Below are 23,889 nucleotides of genomic sequence, written 5' to 3'. Positions count from 1 at the left end.
CAGGTGTGAGCCACTGCGCCTAGCCTATGATCCCATTTTAGAAGGTGGATGGCTTCAGTTCTACCATTTACTAACTTGTGGCCTTGGTTAAGTTATTTCATCTTGTTTCTTTATCAAAAAAAGGGGGGCGGGGTAATAATATTTTATACAGCCTATGTTTATTCTAACTGTTAAATGGGCTAGTACATTTAATACACGGTGAGCACACAAGGAATGTGAGCTATCACTGCAAGATGTCAGGCACTGTGCTAGAAATAAGGGGCTGGGACTGAAGTGGTGGGAGGGGACACGGCCTACCTCGGCATGTGAGGGACTCTAATTTACCGCAGGAATTTGAACTTGATGCTGGTGGCAGAGCAGAGTGTCTGACTTATTTTGAATAGAGGAGCAGCCTGCTCAAAACTGTGTTTTGGAAACATTGCTTTGGCTGCAGGATACGAGAGGCTCTTTTTTTTCTTAGTGTTTTTTTGCCTTTTTAAAATTTATATTTTTAAAACGTTTGTTAAATATTTTTCTAAATGCCCATCTCAGAGAAGAAAAGGCTCAAAACTTGAGATTAGATAGCAGACTGAAGCAAAATACAAGGTTCGCTTTCTGATATGAAAGTATAATTTCTTTCTCTATTCAGGTGACCACCTTGGGAATTGCCCTTCAAGAAGCGACAGAAGCACCCTCCCTTGAGGAGCTTCCTCATTAACCTCCTCAGTGCTCACAGGGCACAGCTCTGTGTCAGAGGCCCTCATGCCTGTTCATCTCTAAGCATGCACCCACGTCAAGACCATGGAGAGCGGCTGGATGTGGTGGTTCACGCCTGTAATCCCAGCACTTTGGGAGGCCGAGGCGGGCAGATCATGAGGTCAAGAGATCAAGACCATCTTGGCCAACATGGTGAAACTCCGTCTCTACTAAACATACAAAAATTAGCTGGTCATGGTGGCGAGTGCCTGTAATCCCAGCTACTCAGGAGGCTGAGGCAGGAGAATCACTTGAACTAGGGAGTTGGAGGTTGCAGTGAGCCGAGATCGTGTCACAGCACTCCAGCCGGGCAACAGCAAGACTCCTTCTCAAAAAAAAAAAAAAAAAAAAAAAAAGACCATGGAGAGCAGGTATGACTGTGGGTGTTAGTTAGCCTTCCTTATGGCCACCAGCTTCACTATAGGAACTTCCCATAATGCACAGAAACCGGCGCCCTCAACCAACCCATCTACCACCAACAGAGCCATCTGTCCAAAAGGCAAGTGGAGTTGTGTTGTTGTTCCTGCTGAAACACTCCTGTGTCAGTCCCAGGCCTAAAGACCCAAACTCCTGAAGCCTGGCATAATTCAGAGCCTGCCATTTTTATAGCCTGGTGTCTCACACCTGTTTCTGTTGTCCCTAGGCTCTAAGTATCATACTCTTTATGGTTTGCTGAAATGGGTTATTCTGTTCTCCACTTGGAAGGCTGTTTTACCTTTTTGTTTTGCAAATTGAGGACTTGATATTTGACACCAATGTCCTCCCCTCTTGTTCCAGGAGACCAATGATTTTTACACCCCCACCAACTCCTCACCCTGAGCCTTTTTAAAGTTGTGGTATCTTCTGAACAAAGAAACTATATAAGGAATCTTAAGACTGGATGCAGAGATGTTCTGGTTGAAGCAAGAGTCAAGGCCTAGAGTTCCATACTGCCACATACCAAAAGAACCTCATACTCTGAAAGAACAGACTTTGGCAAACACTGTCACACAGTGACAAGTTAAATTACTGCAACCTGTTTGGAGTGTAGTCTTGGTGGTAGCTATCAAAATTTAAAAATATACCTTTGACTTAGAATCTAGCTTTCAAGAAGGAATACAACTACATTCCCACAAGAATGCAAAATTCTATGTGCAAAATGCTCATGCCAGCACGGAAAATGTGCTCCAATGGGGAGTAGGAGTGGCTAAATTGCACAGGAGATCCATATGTGGGGCTACAAAAAGATCTCCAAGTTACTCCAGTAAATGGAAAAAAGACAAGCCGCATTATCTGTTCCAGGAAACAACTTTCACAGCCACTAACAGGAAGATGGGCTAAATTAAAGCAGGGTACCCAAACCCCTGCATCAGAATACTAGACAGCCATTACAGCCACTAAATACAAAGCTGCAAAAGTAACGACATGTCCACCAAAGGGAGGGACTAGGTTAAATCAATTATGGTACAGTCATACAATGACTACAGACAATATAAAAGTACAAAGAAGCTCTCTTGGTAGTACCATAAAAAGATCCCCACCAAGGCCGGGCATGGTGGCTCACGCTTGTAATCTCAGCACTTTGGGAGGCCAAGGAGGGCAGATCACCTGAGGTCGGGAGTTCGAGACCAGCCTGACCAACATGGTGAAACCCTGTCTCTACTAAAACTACAAAATTAGCCGGGCATGCTGGCGCATGCCTGTAATCCCAGCACTTGGGAGGCTGAGGCAGAAGAATCACTTGAATCTGGGAGGCGGAGGTTGTGGTGAGCCAAGATCATGCCATTGCACTCCAGCCTGGGCAACAAGAGCAAAACTCTGTCTCAAAAAAATTAAATAAATAAAAAGACCCCCAAGACATACAAGTTAAAAAAAAACAAAAAAAAAGAGATGAAACCCCGAGTACCAGTGGGTTCACATGCTGGGGAGGGTATATGTGAAAAATGGGTGGGGCGGGGGGGGGTGGGTGGGTGTCTAAAGAAGACTTTACACTGTATCCCCTTTTACATTCCTCGATTTTTTTTTGGAAACCCTATTCTTGAAAAAATCAATTCACAATGATTAACTATTAAGAAACAACTTTAACTGAGCTAGATCTATATATTGTCTGTGTGGACAGGGAAAGATGGCCAAGATTTACTCTTCAATGGGAAAAAAATGCAAGGTTTAAAACCGAACAGTTTGTAGAGTATGAACACAGTTTTCATTTTAAAAATGTTTTATTGAAAACATATTGAGGGCCGGGCGCAGTAGCTGACACCTGTAATCCCAGCACTTTGGGAGGCTGAGGCGGGTGGATCACCTGAGGTCAGGAGTTCGAGACTAGCCTGGCCAACATGGTGAAACCCCGACTCTACTAAAAATACAAAAATTAGCCAGGTGTGGTGGCGCGTACCTGTAGTCCCAGCTACTTGGGCGGCTGAGGCTGGAGAATCGTTTGAACCCGGGAGGTGGAGGTTGTGGTGAGCTGAGATTGCGCCACTGCACTCCAGATTGGGTGACAGAGCGAAACTCTGTCTCAAAAACAAAAACAAAAAGATACTGAGATCCTGAAATGCAAAAAAAGGCTGAGAAACTGTTTCAGGCTAAAGGAAACTAAAGACACATGGCAAGAGAATGCAATATGATCCCAGGCCAGATCAGATCCTGAACTAGAAACTCAACTGGACGAAAGAATATTGTTGGGACAAGTGACAAAATCTGAATGTGCAGTAGATAATAGCATTATATCAAGTTTTAAATTTAATAACTTTACTGTCATTAATATCTTTACTCTTAAGAATCAGCCAGTTGTGGTGGCTCACACCTGTAATCCTAGCACTTTGGGAGGCCGAGGTGGGCGGATCACAAAGTCAGGAGTTTGAGACTAGCCTGACCAACATGGTGAAACCCTGTCTCTACTAAAAATACAAAAATTAGCTAGATGTTGTGGTGTGCACCTGTGATCCCAGCTACTTGGGAGGCTGAGGCAAAAAAATCACTTGAACCTGGGAGGCAGAACTTGCAGTGAGCCGAGATCACGCCACTGCACTCCAGCCTGGGCGACAGAACAAGACTCCGTCTCAAAAAGAGTACACACCGACTGGGCGCGGTGGCTCACATCTATAATCCCAGCACTTTGGGAGGCTGAGGCGGGCGGATCATCTGAGGTCAGGAGTTCGAGACCAGCCTGGCCAACATGGTGAAACCCCGTCTCTACTAAAAAATACAAAAATTAGCCAGGCATGGTGGCAGGCGCCTTAATCCCAGCTACTTGGGAGGCAGAGGCAGGAAAATCGTTTGAACCCGGGGAGGCGGAGGTTGCAGTGAGCCGAGATAAAGTCATTGCACTCAAACCTGGGGGACAAGAGTGCGACTTCTCTCAAAAAAAAAAAAAAGAGTACACACCGAGCCTGGCACAGTGCCGTGCACCTGCAGTCTCAGCTACTAGGTTGGGGTGGATGGCTTGAGCCCAGTTCTGGGCTGTAGTGCACTATGCCAATCGGCTGTCCACACTAAGTTCGGCATTGATATGGTGACCTCCTGGGAGTTAGGGACCATCAGGTTGCCTAAGGAGGGGTGAACTAGCCAAGGTAGGAAACAAAGCAAGTCAAAACTCTCATGCTGATCAGAAGAGGGATCACCGCCTGTGAAAATGCAGCAAGACCCTGTCTCATTTATTAAAAAAAAAGAAAAGAAGGAATACAGACCAAAGTAATGAAGACATGATGTATGCAACCTCCTCTCAAATGGGTCAGATGAAAACACAGCTGACCCTTAGCAACACTGGCTTCAAGCTGGGCAGGTCCACTTACATGTGTACTTTTTTCATTCAATATACTGAAAATATTTGTGGACACTTGCAACAATTTGAAAAAACTCTCAGATCCCTATGACTAGAAATACTGAAAAAAAAAATATAAGGAAAAGTTAGGTATGTCATATGAGTGCATAAAAATTGTAGACACTAGCCTATGTGTTAATTGACTGTTTATGTTATCAGTAGGCTATTAATTTTTTTTTTTTTCCTCACCTCAGTCTCCTGAGTAGCTGGGACCACAGGCGTGTGCCACCAGGCCCAGCTAATTTTTATTTCTATTTTTGGTAAAGACAGGGTTTCCTTATGTTACCCAGGCTGGTCTTGAACTTCTGGGCTCAAGTGATCCACCCAGCTTGGCCTCCCAAAGTGCTGGGATTACAGGCGTGAGCCACTGCGCTCAGCCAGTAAAGTTTTTGGGAGTCAAAAACTATACGTGGATTTTTGACTGCCTGGGGGTTGGTGCCCCTAATCCCTGCAAAGTTCAAGGGCCAGCCCATTGTTTAGGGACAAATAAACCACTTTGACCCCTTCTGTACTAAACTCATGGGGTTCTTGGTGGCATTCTCCAATATCAAAAGAATTTTAAAAGGGAACCACATATTGGAAAGGTATTTCCTAACTTCAGAAACAAAGCATCAATGGAACCAATCTAGAAAAAGGATTTTCATCATCCACACCTTCTTGTTGTACAACCAAATGACTGGCAACTGGTGTTGAGGATTTAGGGTTTGAGAGTTACCAGCTTTATAAGTAACAACAGTCCTGATCATCAATCTGACAGAATTTGCTGGGTGTGGTGTCTCCGGCCTATAATCCCAGAACTTTGGGAGGTCAAGGAGGGCGGATTGCTTGAGCTCAGGAGTTTGGCGAAACCCCATCTCTACAAAAAATACAAATTATTAGCTAGGTGTGGTGGCGCAAGTATGTAATCCCAGGTACTTGGGTCGCTGAGGTAGAATAGCTTGAACCGGGGAGGCGGGGGCTGCAGTGAGCTGAGATCATACCACTGCACTTGGCATTAAAAATCTGTTCAGGCAGATATCCCTTCTCTTCAATTATACCTTCATGATGCCTGGGAACTTGTTTGTTGCCTCTTCGTTGGCAGAAGCTGCCTTTCCTGTAAAGAATTTTAAGCCAAACCTCTTTCTAAAGTTATTAAACCATCCTTTGCTGGCATTAAATTCAGCAGCTTTAGATCTTTCCCCTTTCTTTTGCTTTATGTTGTCATATATAATGACTTCACTTTTTCTTGAATTATAGCCTATAGGTATGCCCTTTTTTTTTTTTTTTTTTTTTTTTTGAGAGTCTTGCTCTGTTGCCCAGACGGGAGTACAGTGGCGCAATCGTGGCTCACTGCAAGCTCCGCCACCCAGGTTCACGCCATTCTCCTGCCTCAGCCTCCCGAGTAGCTGGGACTACAGGCGCTGGCCACCACGCCCGGCTAATTTTTGTATTTTTAGTAGAGACGGGGTTTCACTGTGTTAGCCAGGATGGTCTTGATCTCCTGACCTCGTGATCTGCCCTCCTTGGCCTCCCAAAGTGCTGGGATTACAGGCGTGAGCCACCGTGCCCGGCAGGTATGCCTTTCTTATAGCAACTCTGTACCTACACAAAAGCTGCAGTTTTATTTATTTATTTTGAGACAGAGTCTCATTCTGTCATCCAGGCTGGAGTGCAGTGGGGCAATCATAACCCACTGCAGCCTCCTGGGCTCAAGCGATCCTCAGCCTCCTGAGTATCTGGGACTACAGGCGTGCATCACCAACCCAGTTAATTTTTATGTTTATAAAATATTAAAAGTTTGTTTTCACCATGATGCCCAAGCTGCTCTTGAACTCCTGGGCTCAAGCGATCTGCCAACCTTGGCCTCCCAAAGTGCTGAGACTACAAGTGTGAGTCACAGTGTCCGGCCTTGCATTTTCAATATATGATAAAAAGTGCAGGGATTTAGCACCTGCTAGCACAGCAGTAGTGATGGCTTCGGGAATTTTTTCTTTTTTTCGTTTACAGTGGTCCTTATGCTGGATTAATCTTGAAATGGCAGGCAACTACAGCTGCAGACCTCAACCTATAGTGCATATCAACCAATTCAAGTTTTTCTTGTAATACCATAACTTTTTTCTGCTTCTGAGCAACACTTCCAGCATCACTAGTGGCACTTCGTATGGATCCCATGGTGCTACTCAAGGCTTATGATATTGCAGTAACATGATTAAAAAATACACAAGAATTGCGAGATCACTTTTTACTGTGATACACAATTTACTGAAAAGAACTGCTCACGTGAAGATGTATGACACACAGTGTTTTAAGTAGAAACTTGCAACAATTGAGCTCACCATAATAGCAATAGGAGGTGGCTTCAAAATTATTACAGTATGTGCTGGTTAATTTTATGCAGTTGGCTGGGCTTGGTGGCTCACACCTGTAATCCCAGGACTTTCGCAGGCCGAGGTGGGCAGATCACTTGAAGTTAGGAGTTCAAGACCAGCTTGGCCAACACGGTGAAACCCCATCTCTACTAAAAATACAAAAATTAGGCCAGGTGCAGTGGCTCACACTTGGTAATCCCAGCACTTTGGGAGGCCGAGGCGGGTGGATCACCTAAGGTCAGGAGTTCAAGACCAGCCTAGCCAACACGGCGAAACCCCATCTCTACTAAAAATACAAAAATTAGCCAGGCATGGTGGCGTGCACCCGTAATCCCAGCTACTCAGGAGGCTGAGGCAGGAGAATCACTTGAACCCAGGAAGCGGAGGTTGCAGTGAACCGAGATTGCGCCACCGTGCTCCAGCCTAGGCAACAAAGTAAGACTCCGTCTCAAAACAAAACAAACAAAAAACAAAAATTAGCCAGGCGTGGTGGTGCACACCTGTAATCCCAGCTATTCGGGTGGCTGAGGCACAAGAATCACTTGAACCCCGGAGGCGGAGGTTGCAGTGAGTCGAGATCGCGCCACAAGACTCCAGCCTGGGTGACAGAGAAAATAATCTGTCTTCAAAAAAAAAAATAAAAACAGTTATGATTTAATACTGTACTGTTTGTTTACATTTCTCTCAACTGTGAATGGTACCATGTAGAGTCTGTTTGTGTGCACAAGTTTTGATAAGTTTTAACTTTTTGTAATAGATTTGTGGGTATTTTATGCTAGTAAATGATGAAACAGACTAGTACCTACTTATATTTTATGCATTCATGACATGTTTAACTTTTTCTTAATCTTACCAATATTTCTAGGCTATGTCTGTTGTTTCAAATTGTTGCAAATCTCCAAAGAAGTTTCCAATATATTTATTGAAAAAAATATGCAAATAAGTGAACCAGTGCAATTCAAACACGTTGTTGAAGAGTTAACTCTCTATGTGTATGTACACCATAAACATGAAAATGGTACAGCAAATGTGGCAAATGTTAGAATCTGGATAAGGCCCTGTGAGAATTCTTTATTCTCAAGCTTTTCCGAGTTTGAATTTATCTCAAAGTTAAAAAAAGAAGAAGGGGCCGGGCGTGGTGGTTCACACCTGTAATCCCAGCACTTTGCGAGGCCGAGGCGGGCAGATCATCTGAGGTCGGGAGTTCGAGACCAGCCTGACCAACATGGAGAAACCCCGTCTCTACTAAAAATACAAAATTAGTTGGGTGTAGTGGTGCATGCCTGCAATCCCAGCTACTCAGGGGGCTGAGGCAGGAGAATCGCTTGAACCCAGGAGGCGGAGATTGTGGTGAGCCGAGATCACACCATTGCTCTCCAGCCTGGGCAACAAGAGCGAAAAACTCATCTCAAAAATAAATAAATAAATAAAAAAGAAGAAGGAAGAGTACATGTGTACAAATATGAAGGAAGGCAAAATAATAAGCTTCGGAGGATGAATCCATCCAGGTGGTCACTTCCTCTGGGGCCTTACGGCACATTTTACAAACATCTCTTATAACTCCTAATGTTAACAGTATTAAGCGGTATTTACTGAGCACTTACTGTGTGCCAGGCATTATTATAAGTGCTTTTAATGGATTAACTTAATGACTCCACACAAAATTCTGAGGTAGGTGCAAAGATTCTCATTTAGAGGGAACTGAAAAACAAGAAGGGTAAATTGCCCAGGGCTTGAATGGAAGAACATAACTGGGTCCAGGGAGTCCAGCCCAGAGCTGACAGCCATACTGCACAGCAAGGTGACGGCTGGTCACTGTTCTCAAAGACTGAAGTATGGCAGCAACAGCTGTTCTGTTTTGCATCATCTCTACTCTTCCAGAAGGCAGTGCATTGTAGGAAGCCTGGCTCAACCAATGTGAGATGAAGAAAGGGAGAAGTTTTGGGATAAGATGATGCCAACATGGGGCAAGAGCCAATACCACTGCCTTCAGGAGCAGACAGGCTATTTCCTAGCAATGAAAGATAAGAAATTCCTAGGTTTGTTTAGAAAATGTTACTCTGGTACCTAGGAACGGAGGAAGGCTATGCACACCTGAAGTCCCCAAACCTCTTCAGGGTGTCATCTGAAAACTTTGCACACAAGACCAGAGGAGATGGAATGACAGAATTTCCCACAAAATGACAGTAAACATTCCAGTCTGTCAAGCAGAGACAAAGAAGTATGGCGAGAGTGGCTGGATATGGGGCAGACAATGGATAGAGGTATCCTGAAAAAGAAGTCTGTAGCCCAACATCTGGTTCTGCCAACTCCCACAGGCTGCTAGCACTCACCGCAAAGCAGCCAATCACATCGTTCTCTGCAAACTTGTCTCCGTAGTTTTCAAACCGGCTATTGGTGGACTTCTTCCCAGTGCCTCCATAGCCATAGGAGAAAGGCTCTTCGCCTGACGGAAGAAATAGGCAAAGGCAGGTTAAACCTGCGATGGTCATAACAGCCTCAATGGCTGCCACATACTTTTATTTTTGAAGAAAAAAATCATTTTCTTTACTAGTTTTATTAATCAGATGCCTTTTTAAAATAGGGGTGGGGAAAGGTAAAAGGAAGCCCTTAATGATGTAGAACTTGGAGGGCTTGATGGGTTTTATTGTCCAGTCTGGGAGTAGGAGCTCAACTGAATTACTCTGCACAGAAGGGAGAATTTGAAAAGAAAGGGAGGAAGGAAGACAGGAGTTGGGATGGAGGAGAATGGCTGTATGCTGAGATGCAACCCTTCCTTGTGACACCCAATATTCAGTCCAGTCTACTCGTGGTAGAAATCAGTGAAGGGGCTGGATTTTGCTCCTGGAGACCATGAGGACTGACCCCTGGGAAAGGTACTAGATTTCCTCAGGCTACAGAACTGGGTGCTGAAGTGATATGACTGAGAGATCCCAAGGGCTCTGGCTGACACCTGAGTTAGAGATTCCGGGCAGAACCCAAAGAGTATGCTGTTAGAAAAGCAGGGGCCGACAAGCATGAATGCCAGGGCTCGTTCTGCTACAAACCAGCTATGTGACCCTGGATATGGTGCTTGACCCTTCTGGGCTGTTTCCCCATCCCTATCAACTGCCACCACCTACATCTCAAAACGGAGACAGAGATAAGATGAGATGACTTATGAGTCTTAAATAAAAAGTGCTAACACGTATGGAAATGAAAACTGTACACTTTTTTTTTTTGGTGCTAACATATCTACCTTTTTGAGGAGGTACCAATTTATGGGGTACATGTGCAATTCTGTTACATGCACAGATTGCATAGTGGTCAAGCTTTTACGGTGTTCATCACCTAAAAAATGTACATCGTACCCATTAACCAATTTCTCATCCTCCTCCCCCTTGTTACCCCCTAACACTTCTGAGTCTCCATTATCTATTATTCCACTCTCTAAGTCCATGTGAACACATTTTTTAAACAAACACTTGTGAGTGAGAATATCATCTATTTTTAAAGATTAGTCTTAAGTGGTCAGGCAATTATGGACCAGGATAATGGCTCAAGTGTTAAAACAGCAAAAATTTGCAATAAATTTAAATGAGCTACAGAAGGGGACTTGTTAAATAATGCAACTATAAAATGGAAAATTATGCAGTAGTCAAAAAGCTGCAGTTATTTACAAAAATATGCCCATCATACATTAAAACAAGGCTATACAAAGTAGTCCTAGTGTGATCCAGTTTGAAGATGTACAAAAAAATAAATGTCCAGAAGACTACAAATGGAATGTTAACATTGGTTAGTTTCTCTCACAGGTTTAGGAAGGATTTTCATTTTTCCCTTTCTGTATGGCCTGAATTCTTATACGCAACACATATTATTTTCATAATTGGAACGTTTGTATGATCATAAACGGAAGGCAGGAGGTGTCAGCATTGGTCAGAATAATCAGTCACTTGGGACCAGAAGGTCATTGAAGCCTGGGGACCCGCAAAATTCAAAACCTTTCAATAGGCAGCCCCTGCCCCTCTCCCAACTAGCCCTGGCCTCACTGGTCTCTGCTCCCCTTTTTCCTCTAGGTTAGGCTCCGGACAGAAAATACAGACAGAACTTAATGGAGCTTGGGAACTTATCTGCAGCTTGGTTTAAGGGCAGGAGACACTGATCCTTTTTACAGAAAGGGAATAGATTCCTAAAGAGAATTTTGGACCCTCTCCTAAAAGATGAAGGATAAGAATTGATTCTTCACAGAAAAGTTGTTTCATGACCATAGTCCTCTCAGTTGAATACAGCATGACAGAGACAGTGGCATATACCTAATCCTTGTACCTGTTCCACTTCAGCCTAGTTCTATTCTAAGTCTGACGATGGAAAAGGAAGCTTAGGAGCCTTGAAAATCCAAGGGTAGGGACAGTCACTCTATTCTCTGGACTGCATAGCTGACCCCTCCTTACCTAGCTGGGTGCTGCAGGAGTCCAGGGACCAGCCGATACGGACCACGTGGGGGTCAGGCTCTGTAGACGGAAGGTGCTTCACGGAGATTTCCTCATTGATCTGAGGAAAGAGGACAAAAGGGCTCAGGGTTGCTTCTCTGGAGGCCGTAGGTTATGAGCCAATATAGGAGGGAAGCATATCAGGCATTAAAAAATAGCAATGGCTTTTCTTGCTGGAGAAGAAGCGTTTAAGCAGCTCTGAAAAGCCTGTTGAACCGAATCAAAGCCAGGGCCTCCAAAGGGATCAGTAGAGTACAGGGCCACAGAGACAGGCATTTCAAAATACAGTTATGTTTTAGTTTAAGAGACTCTTGTAACATCCAGTAGAAAGATAAACTGTTACAGTGTCTTTAGAGGGCAATCTAGAAGTCTCTATCAAAACTGTAAATGGCTGGGGATGGTGACTCACACCTGTAATCCCAACACTTTGGGAGGCCAAGGCAGGAGGATGGCTTGAGGCCAGGAGTTAGGAACCAGCCTGGCCAACATAGCAAGACCCCATCTTTACAAAAACATTAAAAGAAAAAAACAACAAAACCCCATAAATGCACATGCTCTATAACTCAGCATCCTATAGATACACTAATATGTGGACAAGTATGTCTATGTATGTGTGAATGTATTTGTATATGCAACATTCTGTGCAGCATTGGATGCATATATGTGCACATATATATATATATTTTTTAACATCAGAAAAAATATCAATAAGGCACTGATTATGGTATATCCATGCCACAAAATATGATGCAACAGTTAAAAAGAGCAAAGTAGGCCGGGCACGGTGGCTCAAGCCTGTAATCCCAGCACTTTGGGAGGCCAAGGTGGGTGGATCACCTGAGGTCAGGACTTCGAGACCAGCCTGGCCAACATGATGAAACCCCGTCCCTACTAAAAATACAAAAAATTAGGCATGCGTGGCGTCATGCACCTGTAATCCCAGCTACTCGGGAGGCTGAGGCAGGAGAATCGCTTGAACCCAGGAGGGAGACGTTGCAGTAAGCAGAGATTGCGCCACTGTATTCTAGCTTGGGTAACAAGTGAAACTCCGTCAACAAAACAAAACAAACAAAACAAACAATCAAACAAACAAAAAACAAGGAGCAAAGCAGTACATTGGGCTAATGTACTGCTATGGAAAAATGTCCAAGATACAGTATTAAGTTAAAAAAAAAAAAAAAAGCCTTCTGACTTAATTTCGTATTAAAAGACTAGCCTGCCGAATATCCGTATCCACCTGTGGCCTCACTGGCTTTTCAGCCACACATTTTAAAATCTCTGAAATCAGGATCCATTTTATAATAAATGTGATGAGAAAGCACTGCGTATGCTGGGTGCGGCAGCTCACGCCTGTAATCCCAGCACTTTGGGAGGCCAAGGCAGGTGGATCACCTGAGCTCAGGAGTTCAAGCCCAGCCTGATCAACATGGAGAAACCCCATCTCTACTAAAAATACAAAAATTAGCCGGGCAGGGTGGCACATGCCTGTAATCCCAGCTACTGGGGAGGCTGAGGCAGGATAATTGCTTGAACCCGGGAGGCAGAGGTTGCAGTGAGCCGAGATCGCGCCACTGCACTCCAGCCTGGACAACAAGAGTGAAACTCCATCTCAAAAACAAAAACAAAACAAAACAAAAAAAGAAAACACTGCGTAGTTTATTTTGTTGCAGTGTTTCTCTATGAGAGGTACATAAAATAATGCACAACTTACATCAATGGTGTCGTGGTCAATAAAATATAACCCTCTGTGTTTCAGCTTCTACCTCTAAAAACTGGGGCTAACAGTACCTGTTTCCAGATGGTACTGTGAGGATTAATGGAGATAATCCATGTAAAGAGCTTGGTGCTGTATCTTGTACATGCAAAGAGCTCTATACTTATTAGCTATCATCAGTAAGTTTGGATACACAAACCACAGGTAAGAAATTGTTAACACAGAAGTTCCCTCCAGGGAGTAGGATGGTAGGATGGGAACTGAGAGGACATGAGAATAACCTGTTTTTTTTTTTTTTTTTTTTTTGAGACAGAGTCTCACTCTGTCACCCAGGCTGGAGTGCAGTGGCGTGATCTCGGCTCACTGCAACCTCTGCCTCTTGGGCTCAAGCAATTCTCTGCCTCAGCCTCCTGAATAGCTAGGATTGCAGGCACCCGCCACCATGGCCGGCTAATTTTTTTGTATTTTTAGCAGACAGGGTTTCACCATCTTGGCCAGTTTGGTATTGAACTCCTGACCTTGTGATCCACCTGCCTTGGCCTCCCAAAGTGCTGGGATTACAGGCGAAAGCCACCACACCTGGTGAGAATAACCTGTTTTATCCTGTACTCTTCTGTGCTGTCTGAACTTTTGTTAAACATGAGCATGTATTATTTTCATAAACATAACTTGACATGGAACTGTGGAGAGATGACAGCAGAGGCTGGCCTAAGCTGGCAGTTCTTTGCCCTGTTCTCCCTCTGGCCTCCCTTTAATAAGTGACATCTGAGTCTATTCTTTCTAGATCACTTTTCTTCCAAACAACTTCTTTTCTCAGTTCTACAAACATGTCATCACTACACTGGTTGACTACATAATACCTGGGTCAAATCTCACCAAGGAAATATCTGCTTGATGAAGCAATGCATGGTTGGCCTGCTTTTCTGATATGATATTTAGCAATGATGTAGTTCTCTTGAGTTCATCACAGTTTTGTCTGCTTGGACATGGTACTGCACAATCCAATCTCTTTTGCAGTTGCAGCTCTGACCAAGGTGGCTGGTATCAGGATATTACAATGGATGGACTTCTCTGTCCCTTCCCCTTCTCTTGCTCCTACTCACCTTCATCTCGAAGCATACACGGCCCCTTCTGACCCCATAGCTGGCACGGGCTCCTGACCACAGGTATGCAAAGCCCTCAATTGTGAGCGGATAGCCACTACTCCGATCTCGGGCCACCTTGAAGTGGAGGTCGCAGTTATCTGTGAAGGAAAATGCCCAGAGTTGGCTGATGTTTTTATTTTGTTTTGTTTTCTTGAGACAGTTTCACTCTTTTTGCCCAGGCTGGAGTGCAATGGTGCGATCTTGGCTCACCGCAACCTCCGCCTCCCGGGTTCAAGTGATTCTCTTGCCTCAGCCTCCTGAGTAGCTGGGATTACAGGCATGCACCACCACACCTGACTAATTTTGTATTTTTTAGTAGAGATAGGGTTTCTCCATGTTGGCCAGGCTGGTCTCGAACTCCCGACCTCAGGTGATCCACCTGCCTCGGCCTCCCAAACTGCTGGGATTACAGGCGTGAGCCACCACGCCCGGCCTGGCTGATGTTTTAGAAGTCCTAAGAAAGAAGCAGGCAGAGGGAACTTCCCCAAGTGCTGACCAGGAGTACACAGTGAACACATCATGGGGGCAGTTTCAAAAGGAACCAGCACACCCCTAACCTCTCTCCCTTTGAGTAGGGAGGATGTGCAGTACTGCAAATTGGCCTGTATGACCTCAGAGAGGAACTGGGGTTCTTTATCTGGTGGGATCCAAGGATGGGGCTTCAGGGGTATCCTCAGAAATTGTCAACACATGTCTTTGGTGGGGATGTGTATTTGCTAGGGATAGGGTCCATATCCTCAGCAGTTTCAAATTAATTTTTTTTTTGAGACAAGGTCTCGCTTTGTCACCCAGGCTGGAGTACGGAGGCATGATCTCGGCTCACTGCAACTTCTGTTCTCCTGCGCTTAAGCCATCCTCCCACCGCAGCCTCCTGAACAGCTGGGACTACAGGGATATGCCACCATGCCAGGGTGATTTTTATATTTTTCGTAGACAGGGTTTCGCCATGTTACCCAGGCTCAAACTAGTTTTTAGAATACAAAAAGGTTAATCACCACCACCATATATTCCTACCGCCCTCTGTGGTAATTCTATCAATTTGGGAACCGGACTTCTGTTTCCAATAGCTATACAGGGATCTGACCCTGATCCACACCTGCCACCCAGGAACCAATGCCCAGGTGCCCCATAGGCTCCTAATTCCTTTCATGGGCCTAGGACTCTCCTACTGTTGCTCTTACCCTTCTCAATATTCTCAATATTCAAGGAGCCAGTCACGCCTCCAAGAAAGCCTTTCCTGACCATCCCTCCCATGAGGCGCTCTCCTTTCTCTGAAGGCTGACCGTCATGATCTGTACATTTGCATTTCATCTAGACGCTGCCTCATGAACCACTGCCACCCAACACTTTTTAAACAATGTTTACCTCTACTCTGGGTAGATTTTGTTTTCGAGAGCTTGTGATATTAGAGATTGTGTATATTTTTATCTCTTACTAAAGCATGTAGCCAGTGCTTTATAAACAGAAGCTTCTGTAGAAATAGATGAATAAATTGCTGCTTATCTTCTGCTCTGTTGAGAAGTGCAGTGTTCTCAGACCTGATTGGGCTTCTGGGTGCATGTAAAAATTTAGATTCATAGGCTCGACCACTTAGACTCTGACTAGGAGGTCTGAGCGAAAGGACCTTTATAATAATTCCTCCAAATGCTCAGATGCACAGTGAAGGTGAAAGCCACTTATCCAGTGGAAAGAAAACTGAACTGGAGGACAGACAGCAGGGCGGGCCAGGTTAGTGCCTCACAGGACACAGTGGCATTGGTTTCACCAGGAACGTGAGCAGCTGATGGAAACGGGAACTGGTTGTCAAAGAGTTAAGTTTCCCCAGCTGCACTCAGATTCCCTTCCTGATTAGATGACAACCCCTGTGTGTACAGGGCGGTTCAGGGTTTTCCAGATTGCTCCCATATCCACTGAGGAGTCTCCCTGAAAATCCTCTGAGGTTAGTACAGCAGATTTACTCCTTCCTGAAGGGAAGCTCAGAGAAGTAGAATGACTTGCCCAGGGTCCCACTGCTAGAGTTGGGAGTAGGTCTTTTGCCTCCAAACCAGTACTCTTGCTCCAGAGCTAAGCTGTGTCTCACATGTGGACTAACAATGTCTTTGGACGGTGCCCGGCAGGGATTCTGGTGAAGGTCAAGACCACAGTTTCCCCATACTGACTGTAAGGCAGAATTAGATGCACACTCCAAAGACTTACAGGTGTCAATAGCAACAAGGGTATCATCAAAGTCATCTTCATCCTCTTCAGCAGGAGGCTGAGGAGAGCGGCCCCTGTATTAGAAACAGGGGTTAAGTCATACAAGAACAATGGATGAGCACAAAGGAAAGAAAATGAATGTTCTGCTGTAATCTATGAGTGGCCTCCAGACTGCTTCCTGAATCTCCATTTCCTTCCACAGAGGTGGGCAAAAGAACTCTGAAACCCTACATCCTTGTAAGGAGAGCAATGACCGTCAACTCCTACAGTGGAGACAGGGATTGGAGAAGGCATGCTCTGCTGAAGGAGGGCATCAGAATCATTTAGGGAATTTTTTCACTCTTTTTTTACACCCAAAGATTCTGATCCATACCCTCTGCATGTTGACAACCACTTCCACACTGATCTCTATTACTGTTTGGAGGCTGTGGTATCCCAAAAGGGTGCTGGCCAGGAAGGGGAATGTGCAAGAGCCTATATAAATCCCAATAATTACTATCTATCCATGTACCAGGCTTCTTAAAATCCTACATCTGTAAGAATTTGAGATGACCCATTTTTTTCAGTGTCCTAAATTATAAACGATATTCATTTTCCTACCAAAACACTAAAAAAGGGACTTAACACTGTTGGTTTCTGCTGTACAGGAACGAGGAAGAAGGGTAGAAAGGTAGAATCTAACACTCAGGGTCCTGCCTGGACAGTCTGGGTGGTCGCAGTGCACTGCATGCACAGATGGGGAGCCCATGCCCATTTGGCTGCTGACTCTCCCAGCAGCAGGCTTCCCTCTGGTGGAGGGCCCCTCTGGCCTCGCCAGGCCAGGGCTAACATGGATGAGCTGTGCTCATCACATGTTAAGTCCATTCTAGGAAACTTTCCCTGCCAGCCCAGGATCAGAGCGAGTGTTCTTCCTTTGCTCTCCATCAGTAAGTAGCTTCCAGGCTTCTGCTCTGTGGGAGGCAGTGGAAGAACCCCATATGAGGTGGGATCCATGTCCTAACTTAAATCATAGCCTGTGAGATCCAGGCCCTGTCTCAGACAGTAACAAGCTAGTTAGAAGGTGGACTCCGCCAGATAGGAAATAGAATGTCAGATGACTAGTCCAGATGAGTACAGTGGCCATTCCTAGTTTTCGTAATTGCAAAAGGCTTCAAACAGGAACTGAAGGAAGGAAGGAGGGAAGGGAAGGACTTGGTCTGGAGGGAAAGGAGGGAAGGGCTTGTTAGGGAAGGGAAATGACCAAAGCAGAGGCTGCTCCCTCTTCTGAACTCCTGAAACTCACCTGCATCCTGACTACTCACCTCAGAGGTTGTGGCTTGCTAGTGTATGTGTCTGAGTCCCCACACTGGAACAACAGAAGGCAAAACCCACTGTCCATCTGTATGTTGCTAGTGTCCAGCCCAAGAGTGGGCATTTCGTGACAGCACTGTGAGAACTGACTGAATGAGTGGATGAATGGGAAGAGGATGTGTGTTTGGGAGTAGTGTTAGGAAACAGATATTTCTTTCATTACGGGTATCAAGCAGCTGACTGCAGGGGCAGTAAGGCGATGGACAGAACAGGCAGGCTGGCATCTCACGCGTGAAAGTCTAAGATATTTAGAAGTTACCCTGCAGGTAAGAAGGGAGGAACTGGGGGAAGGACCAAAAGTTTAGGAAAGCTGAATCTGGTAGCAAGTACGGGAAGGGACAGGAAGAGCGTGAAAGCAGAGGGAATCTTTACTCAGCCCCTCTAGGTTAGTGCAAATGTCCCCAGCAAGCACGAGGCTATGGATATAGAAACCTACCAGAGCAAGGGTGACTGCTGCCTCATACACCCACCTCCTATCCTCTCGGTGCTCAAAGTACCCCCGTCCCCGGTTTTCTTCATAAGGCCTCTTTCGACTCTGGAATTGCTGCCTGTCTGGCTTGAGTTGAGAAGCTTCAGGCGGGAGGAAGCTGGTGGGTGCTCCTTGCTTCATCTCTGTCTTCATTTCTATTGTCAAGACAAATTCAGATGGTCAAGACACTCGCAAGCTCCCCAGCTACCACTTTTCTGGTCCCTTTTCCCTTGAGAGATGTGAGCAGGATCCTCACTACAGTGATGAACGGCTGGGCACAGGCAGCTTGCTGAGTTCAACAGAAGCCTGCTGAGCCAGCCAAGAAGGCCATACTGGAGAACAGGGTTAGGATCTGAGATGCCATGACCCTAAATTCTCCAATTTCTCTTCCCAAAGAACCTCTCTGCCTTAGTTCTTACAAAGCTTCTTCAGTCTGGCAAGGGAGGGGGAGAGGATGAATTCAACAGGGTACTGTGGTCCTGCAGCTAACTCTACGGGCTTTAGTTACCCTACCAAAAGAGGCCAGAATCACTCCGGTTAAGCCATCCCATAGGTGCAATAACCTCTTTAAGTCATACCATTAACAGAAAGTCAGGATGGGATACCGTGCTGTGGACCACGGGTAAGTCCTAGTCTCAGGCAGACTCCAGGAATCAGTGCCTAACCAAAAGCAAACCACAGATGTAGGCTACCTTCATTTCTCCCACAGCATTAATCCCTGATGCTGAAGCTCATTCACATCTACTCATTTCTGCATTCAACCCCAGACCATTTTGGATCACTCCCCAGCTTCGGCATGTGGACCACATCTCTCAGAAAAGTCTCCTGGTTCTCTAGGGCTGGGATGGTGCTCAGCCATCCTGAAGAGAGCTTCCCTGGTTCCCAGCAATAGGCTGGGCTCACACAGGGCTCCTGATGAATGTCTGTGGATAACGGCACAGAAAATATTCTCCTGTGGCTGAATGATCCTACAAGTCTCACAGAGCCTGACACAAATCTGCAGTTTAACCTACATTCAGTAAAGTTCTGAGCCACCCACAAGAAATGTCTGGGGATTTAACTTTGTGGATGAACCAGAATGGCATTAGACAAAATCAACCAGATACACTAAGAAAAGGCACTGGGAGGCCACAACACAGTAAAAGCAGCACAAAACTGGGGGTCAGTCCGGGCTCCATCAGTTCTCAATAGTGGGACCCTGCTTTCCAAATAGTAAGGCACAAATGATAAGGAATGCTGCTTATTAACCAAGAGGACTAGCCTGGGAGCAAGTATGCTAGGTTGTAGCCCCAGCTCTGCCATCGGACAAGCCAACTCCTCAATCTATAAAATGGGGAGGAGAGGCCAGGCGCAGTGGCTTACACCTGTAATCCCAGCACTCTGGGAGGCCGAGGCAGGCAGATCATGAGGTCAGGAGATTGAGACCATCCTGGCCAACATGGTGAAACCCCACATCTACTAAAAACACACAAAAAATTAGCTGGGTGTGGTGGCACGCCTGTAGTCCCAACTACTTGGGAGGCTGACGCAGGAGAATCACTTGAACCTGGGAGGCAGAGGTTGCAGTGAGCCAAGATCACACCATTGTACTCCAGCCTGGGCAACAGAGCCATCTCAAAAAAAAAAAAAAAAAAAAAAAAAAAAAAAAAAAAAAAAGCGAAGGGAGAGTTGGCATCATGGGGAACTTTGTTCTGTAAAGACATATACTTAACATGCTTGGGAAATCCTAAGTTTAAACGATACAACACAAGGTTTTTTGTCTATTTTTTATTAAAAAAAATATTTTCAGCAACACCAGCCCAAGAAGACACAAGGTTTTTAAATTTAATTAAAAAAAATTTTTTTTGGAGACAGAGGCTTACTGTTGCCCAGGCTGGAATGCAGTGCTGCCATCACGGCTCATGGAGCCTCAACTTCCTAGCTCAAGTGATCCTCCCACCTCAGGGTCCAGAGTAGGTGGGACTTGGCCGGGTTCAGTGGCTCACGCCTGTAACCCCAGAACTTTGGGAGGCTGAGGCGGGCGGATCACCTGAGGTCAAGAGTTTGAGACCAGCCTGGCCAACATGGTAAAACCCCGTCACTACTGAAAATACAAAAATTAGCCAGGTGTGGTGGCAGGCGCCTGAAATCTCAGCTACTTGGGAGGCTGAGGCAGGAGAATCGCTTGAACCCGAGAGGCGGAGGTTGCAGTGAGCTGAGATCGCGCCATCGCACTCCAGCCTGGGGAACAAGAGCGAGACTTCGTCTCAAAAAAAAAAAAAAAGAGTAGCTGGGGCTATAGGATTGTGCAACCATGCTCAGGTAATATTTTTATTTTTTATAGAGACAGGGTTATGTTGCCCAGGCTGGTCTTGAACTCCTGGACTCAAGCAATCCTCCCACCTCAGCCTCCCAAAGTGTTGGGATTACAGGCATGTAACAGCCATCGCACTCGGCCTGTTTTTATTTTTAAGGCAAGGTCTTCCTGTCGCCCAGGCTGCAGTGCCGTGCACGATCATAGCTTACTGCAGCCTTGAACTCCTGGGCTCAAGTGATCCTCCTGACTCAGTCTTCTGAGTAGCTGGGACTACAAGCATGTCACCATGCTCAGGCAATTTTTAATTTTTTCTAAAGACAACAGGGGTCTCACTATGTTGCCAGGCTAGTCTTGGATTCCTAGGCTCAAGTGATCCTCCTGACTTGGCCTCCTAAAGCGCTAGGATTACAAACATGAGCCACTGTGTTCTAACCTACTTTTAATTTTAGGTTTTTTTTGTTTTTTTTTTGGTGACAGGGTCTTGCACGGTCACCCAGGCTGGAGTGTAGTAGTGCAATCATAGCTCACAGCAGCCTCAAACTCCTGGGCTCAACTGATCCTCCTACCTTTGTCTCCTGAGTAGCTTTAACTATAGGCGTGTGCATGTAGTCAGTCATAGCCATGCCTGGCTAATTTTTAAATTTTTTGTAGAGAAGGGGTCTCACTATGTTGCCCAGTCTGGTCTGGAACTCCTGGTCTCAAATGATCCTACTACCTTGGCCTCCCAAAGTGTTGGAATTATAGGTATGAGCCAGCGCACCTGGCCTGAGGCCTGACACACACTTTTTTTTTTTTTTTTTTTAAATTCTGGACTTCTCAGAGCCTTTAATGTTCTAACGAGCACAGTGAATTTCCAAGAGACGATATAGCACATGCTACATTTTCCAGACACATTTGGCTAAGGAACCCTTTTCTGAGAATCCCCTAATAATATCCCCTGAAACAATAATCTTCAGAACATGAGAAATACCAGATTAGACTTAGAAGGCTCTTTCTGGCTCCCCCATTCTAAGATTCTAAATAAGATTCAAGTATTAGTCTAGGGGTCTCAACTCTCCAGGGTGCTTATACTAACATCTTTTTTTTTTTTTTTTTGAGATGCAGTTTCACTCTTGTTGCCCAGACTGAGTGAAGTGCAATGACGCGATCTCGGCTCACTGCAACCTCCGCCTCCTGGGTTCAAGTGATTCTCCTGCCTCAGCCTCCCAAGTAGCTGGGATTACAGGTGCCCGCCACCATGCCTGGCTAATTTTTGTATTTTTAGTAGAGACGGGTTTCACCATATTGGCCAGGCTGGTCTCGAACTCCAGACCTCAGGTGATCCACCTGCCTCGGCCTCCCAAAGTGCTGGGATTACAGGAGGGAGCCACCGCACCCGGCTGATACTAACATCACTTTTTTACAGATACCATGGAACCTCCCCTCTCCCAACACTTGGAAATAGGACTGAGATCTTTCCTTTAAACAATTCTTGCCAGAGTGACAATGTTTAGATGAATTGCCCAAGAAAAAAGATGCACAGTTTCTCTGGGAAGACACGCTCTAAGCAGGGGGTAAAGGCTCCATGTAGATTCTGTTTCCATCCAAAGAGATGAACCATGTGTATTTTCCTACCTGGACGATAGGCCTGCTGCTGCTCCATTTCCAGTGGTCTCCTCTCGTAGCCTGACTCGTTTTCTTGTTTGATGACTTGGGTATCGTAGAATTGGTTCTGCCTGGTAATATTGTCCATGGCATCTTAAAACAAAATAAAAAATGGCCAATTAGAGGGGCGGTTCATGAAGAACCCTGGACCAAAGCGTCCAGAAGGCATCTGCAGGTCCAGGAGCTCAACTAAGAGTGGTAAGAATAATAATATTAACTATTCATGGAGTGCATACTATACTCCAGAGCCTGGGATACAGCTGAAGACAAGCTTGCCCCACTGAAGCCTTCAGTTTAGTGAGACAGACAAATCTTAAAGACACACAAAAATTTAATATGATTGTGTTGAAGGCTACAAAGTAGTACCAGGAATGAAGAAAGGGACCTGGAAAATAACAGATAAGCCTTGATTCAAAGGATACATAGGTAATGACTCAGTGATGAGAATGGAGAATGTTACTGGGGTTGGGATAACACGTGTGAAAGCTCAGAGGTGGAACTAAAACCAGAAATTCCCTCAAGAACCTTGCAGCCAAACCCAGAGAGAACTTTAGAAAGCTAGGATGGGCAGCATACAGGCTCTCCTCCCCAGGGGCTAGCTCTCAGTTAGGGCCCCAAGGGCCCTACCAGTGGCTATGCTAGGAGCCGTGAGCCAGAACCAAAGGGAAGGAGAGACTATTCTGCCACTTGCTAACTGATCGGATTCCTTCTCAGAGGATAAATACATCTGGGCACAAACCAGGTGCAGCCCAAAGGGAGGAAAGTCACAGGTCATGTGGTTTGCTACCGGTCTGTTTACCAAGGTTGAAGGAGGGCTTAAGGGAGGCATGAAGGGGGCTCAAAGGACTTTGTTGTAGCAAGTAAGGGAGAGAGGAAGAAATAGCATTATCTCCTTAATTGGAATATGGGGCCCTTTCAAACTATTCTGCTGCTTCCAGGCTCCAAGCACAATGCTCCTCTTCCCACAAAGCCTCTTTTCCCCAGCATCTCTCTCCTGTGTTCACAGAGGCAGCCCCTCCTGGAGAAGCTATGATTCTAGGGTCCTTCTCCATTCTCTAAAACATCCCTCTTCTCATAAAAGGCAGGCCCAGTGATAAGCCCTTCACATGTGATCTCATTCATAACACCCCTCAGGGGTTGGAGGGGCTGTGAACACACTATTTGTTGATTAACCCCATTTTACACATTAAGGAAACCAGGCCCACAGAGGCGAAGTGACTTGCCAATATCTTTAAGCCAGATTTGAAACGAAGTCTGTCTGAGTCTAGAGTCTACGCTCCAAAGCACCTAATTCGCTTTCCTCTCAGAGATGACTCTCTGCCCAGACCACCAGGTCACTACTAACCCACTACCCTTTCTTGCTAGGCATTCCTGCCACGATCCCTCCTGCTCTAGACACACACACAGGCCCACTCCTTTCTTCACAAGTCTCTGCAATGGGAAGTCCTCTTTCCAGCACCTGGGTCCTCGATAATCTCTAGGCCACTGCCTACCCCAAATCCACACTCGCGTTATCTCCCTCCGGGAAATTCTCTTATGAACAAGTATCCAATTCCAACCCCAAATCCTGTCTCTTCTGTTACCTCATTTCTCTCCTTATCCCCTTAGCCCCAAGTCCCAGGGTGCCCTCTTTTCAGAAAAACTCCACAAACTCTTACGCCAGAATCCCTTCTACTTACTCCTTAACCTTTCCAGTCCCCCCATTTCCCAGTCCTACT

The 23,889-nt window shown here is 45.6% G+C and overlaps 1 protein-coding gene across 13 annotated transcripts in view; it reads right to left on the bottom strand.

Annotated features, from left to right (window-relative positions):
• The window catches only part of HNRNPUL1 (heterogeneous nuclear ribonucleoprotein U like 1), a 44,979-nt gene that overhangs the window by 16,844 nt on the left and 4,246 nt on the right, over positions 1–23,889 (bottom strand). For all 13 annotated transcript variants that reach the window (XM_009435615.5, XM_009435618.4, XM_063800250.1 and 10 more), the window contains 6 exon segments: positions 22,142–22,264; positions 18,233–18,386; positions 16,413–16,486; positions 14,175–14,314; positions 11,319–11,418; positions 9,219–9,331 (listed from right to left, as the gene is read on the bottom strand). In XM_009435615.5, the coding sequence (XP_009433890.1) occupies positions 9,219–9,331; positions 11,319–11,418; positions 14,175–14,314; positions 16,413–16,486; positions 18,233–18,386; positions 22,142–22,259 (699 nt within the window). In that variant the 5' untranslated portion in view covers positions 22,260–22,264.

Source organism: Pan troglodytes, chromosome 20, assembly GCF_028858775.2.
Source record: "Pan troglodytes isolate AG18354 chromosome 20, NHGRI_mPanTro3-v2.0_pri, whole genome shotgun sequence".
Lineage (NCBI taxonomy): Eukaryota > Metazoa > Chordata > Mammalia > Primates > Hominidae > Pan > Pan troglodytes.
Note: the sequence above shows the minus strand (reverse complement) of the source record. Positions and strands in the feature narration are given on the sequence as shown.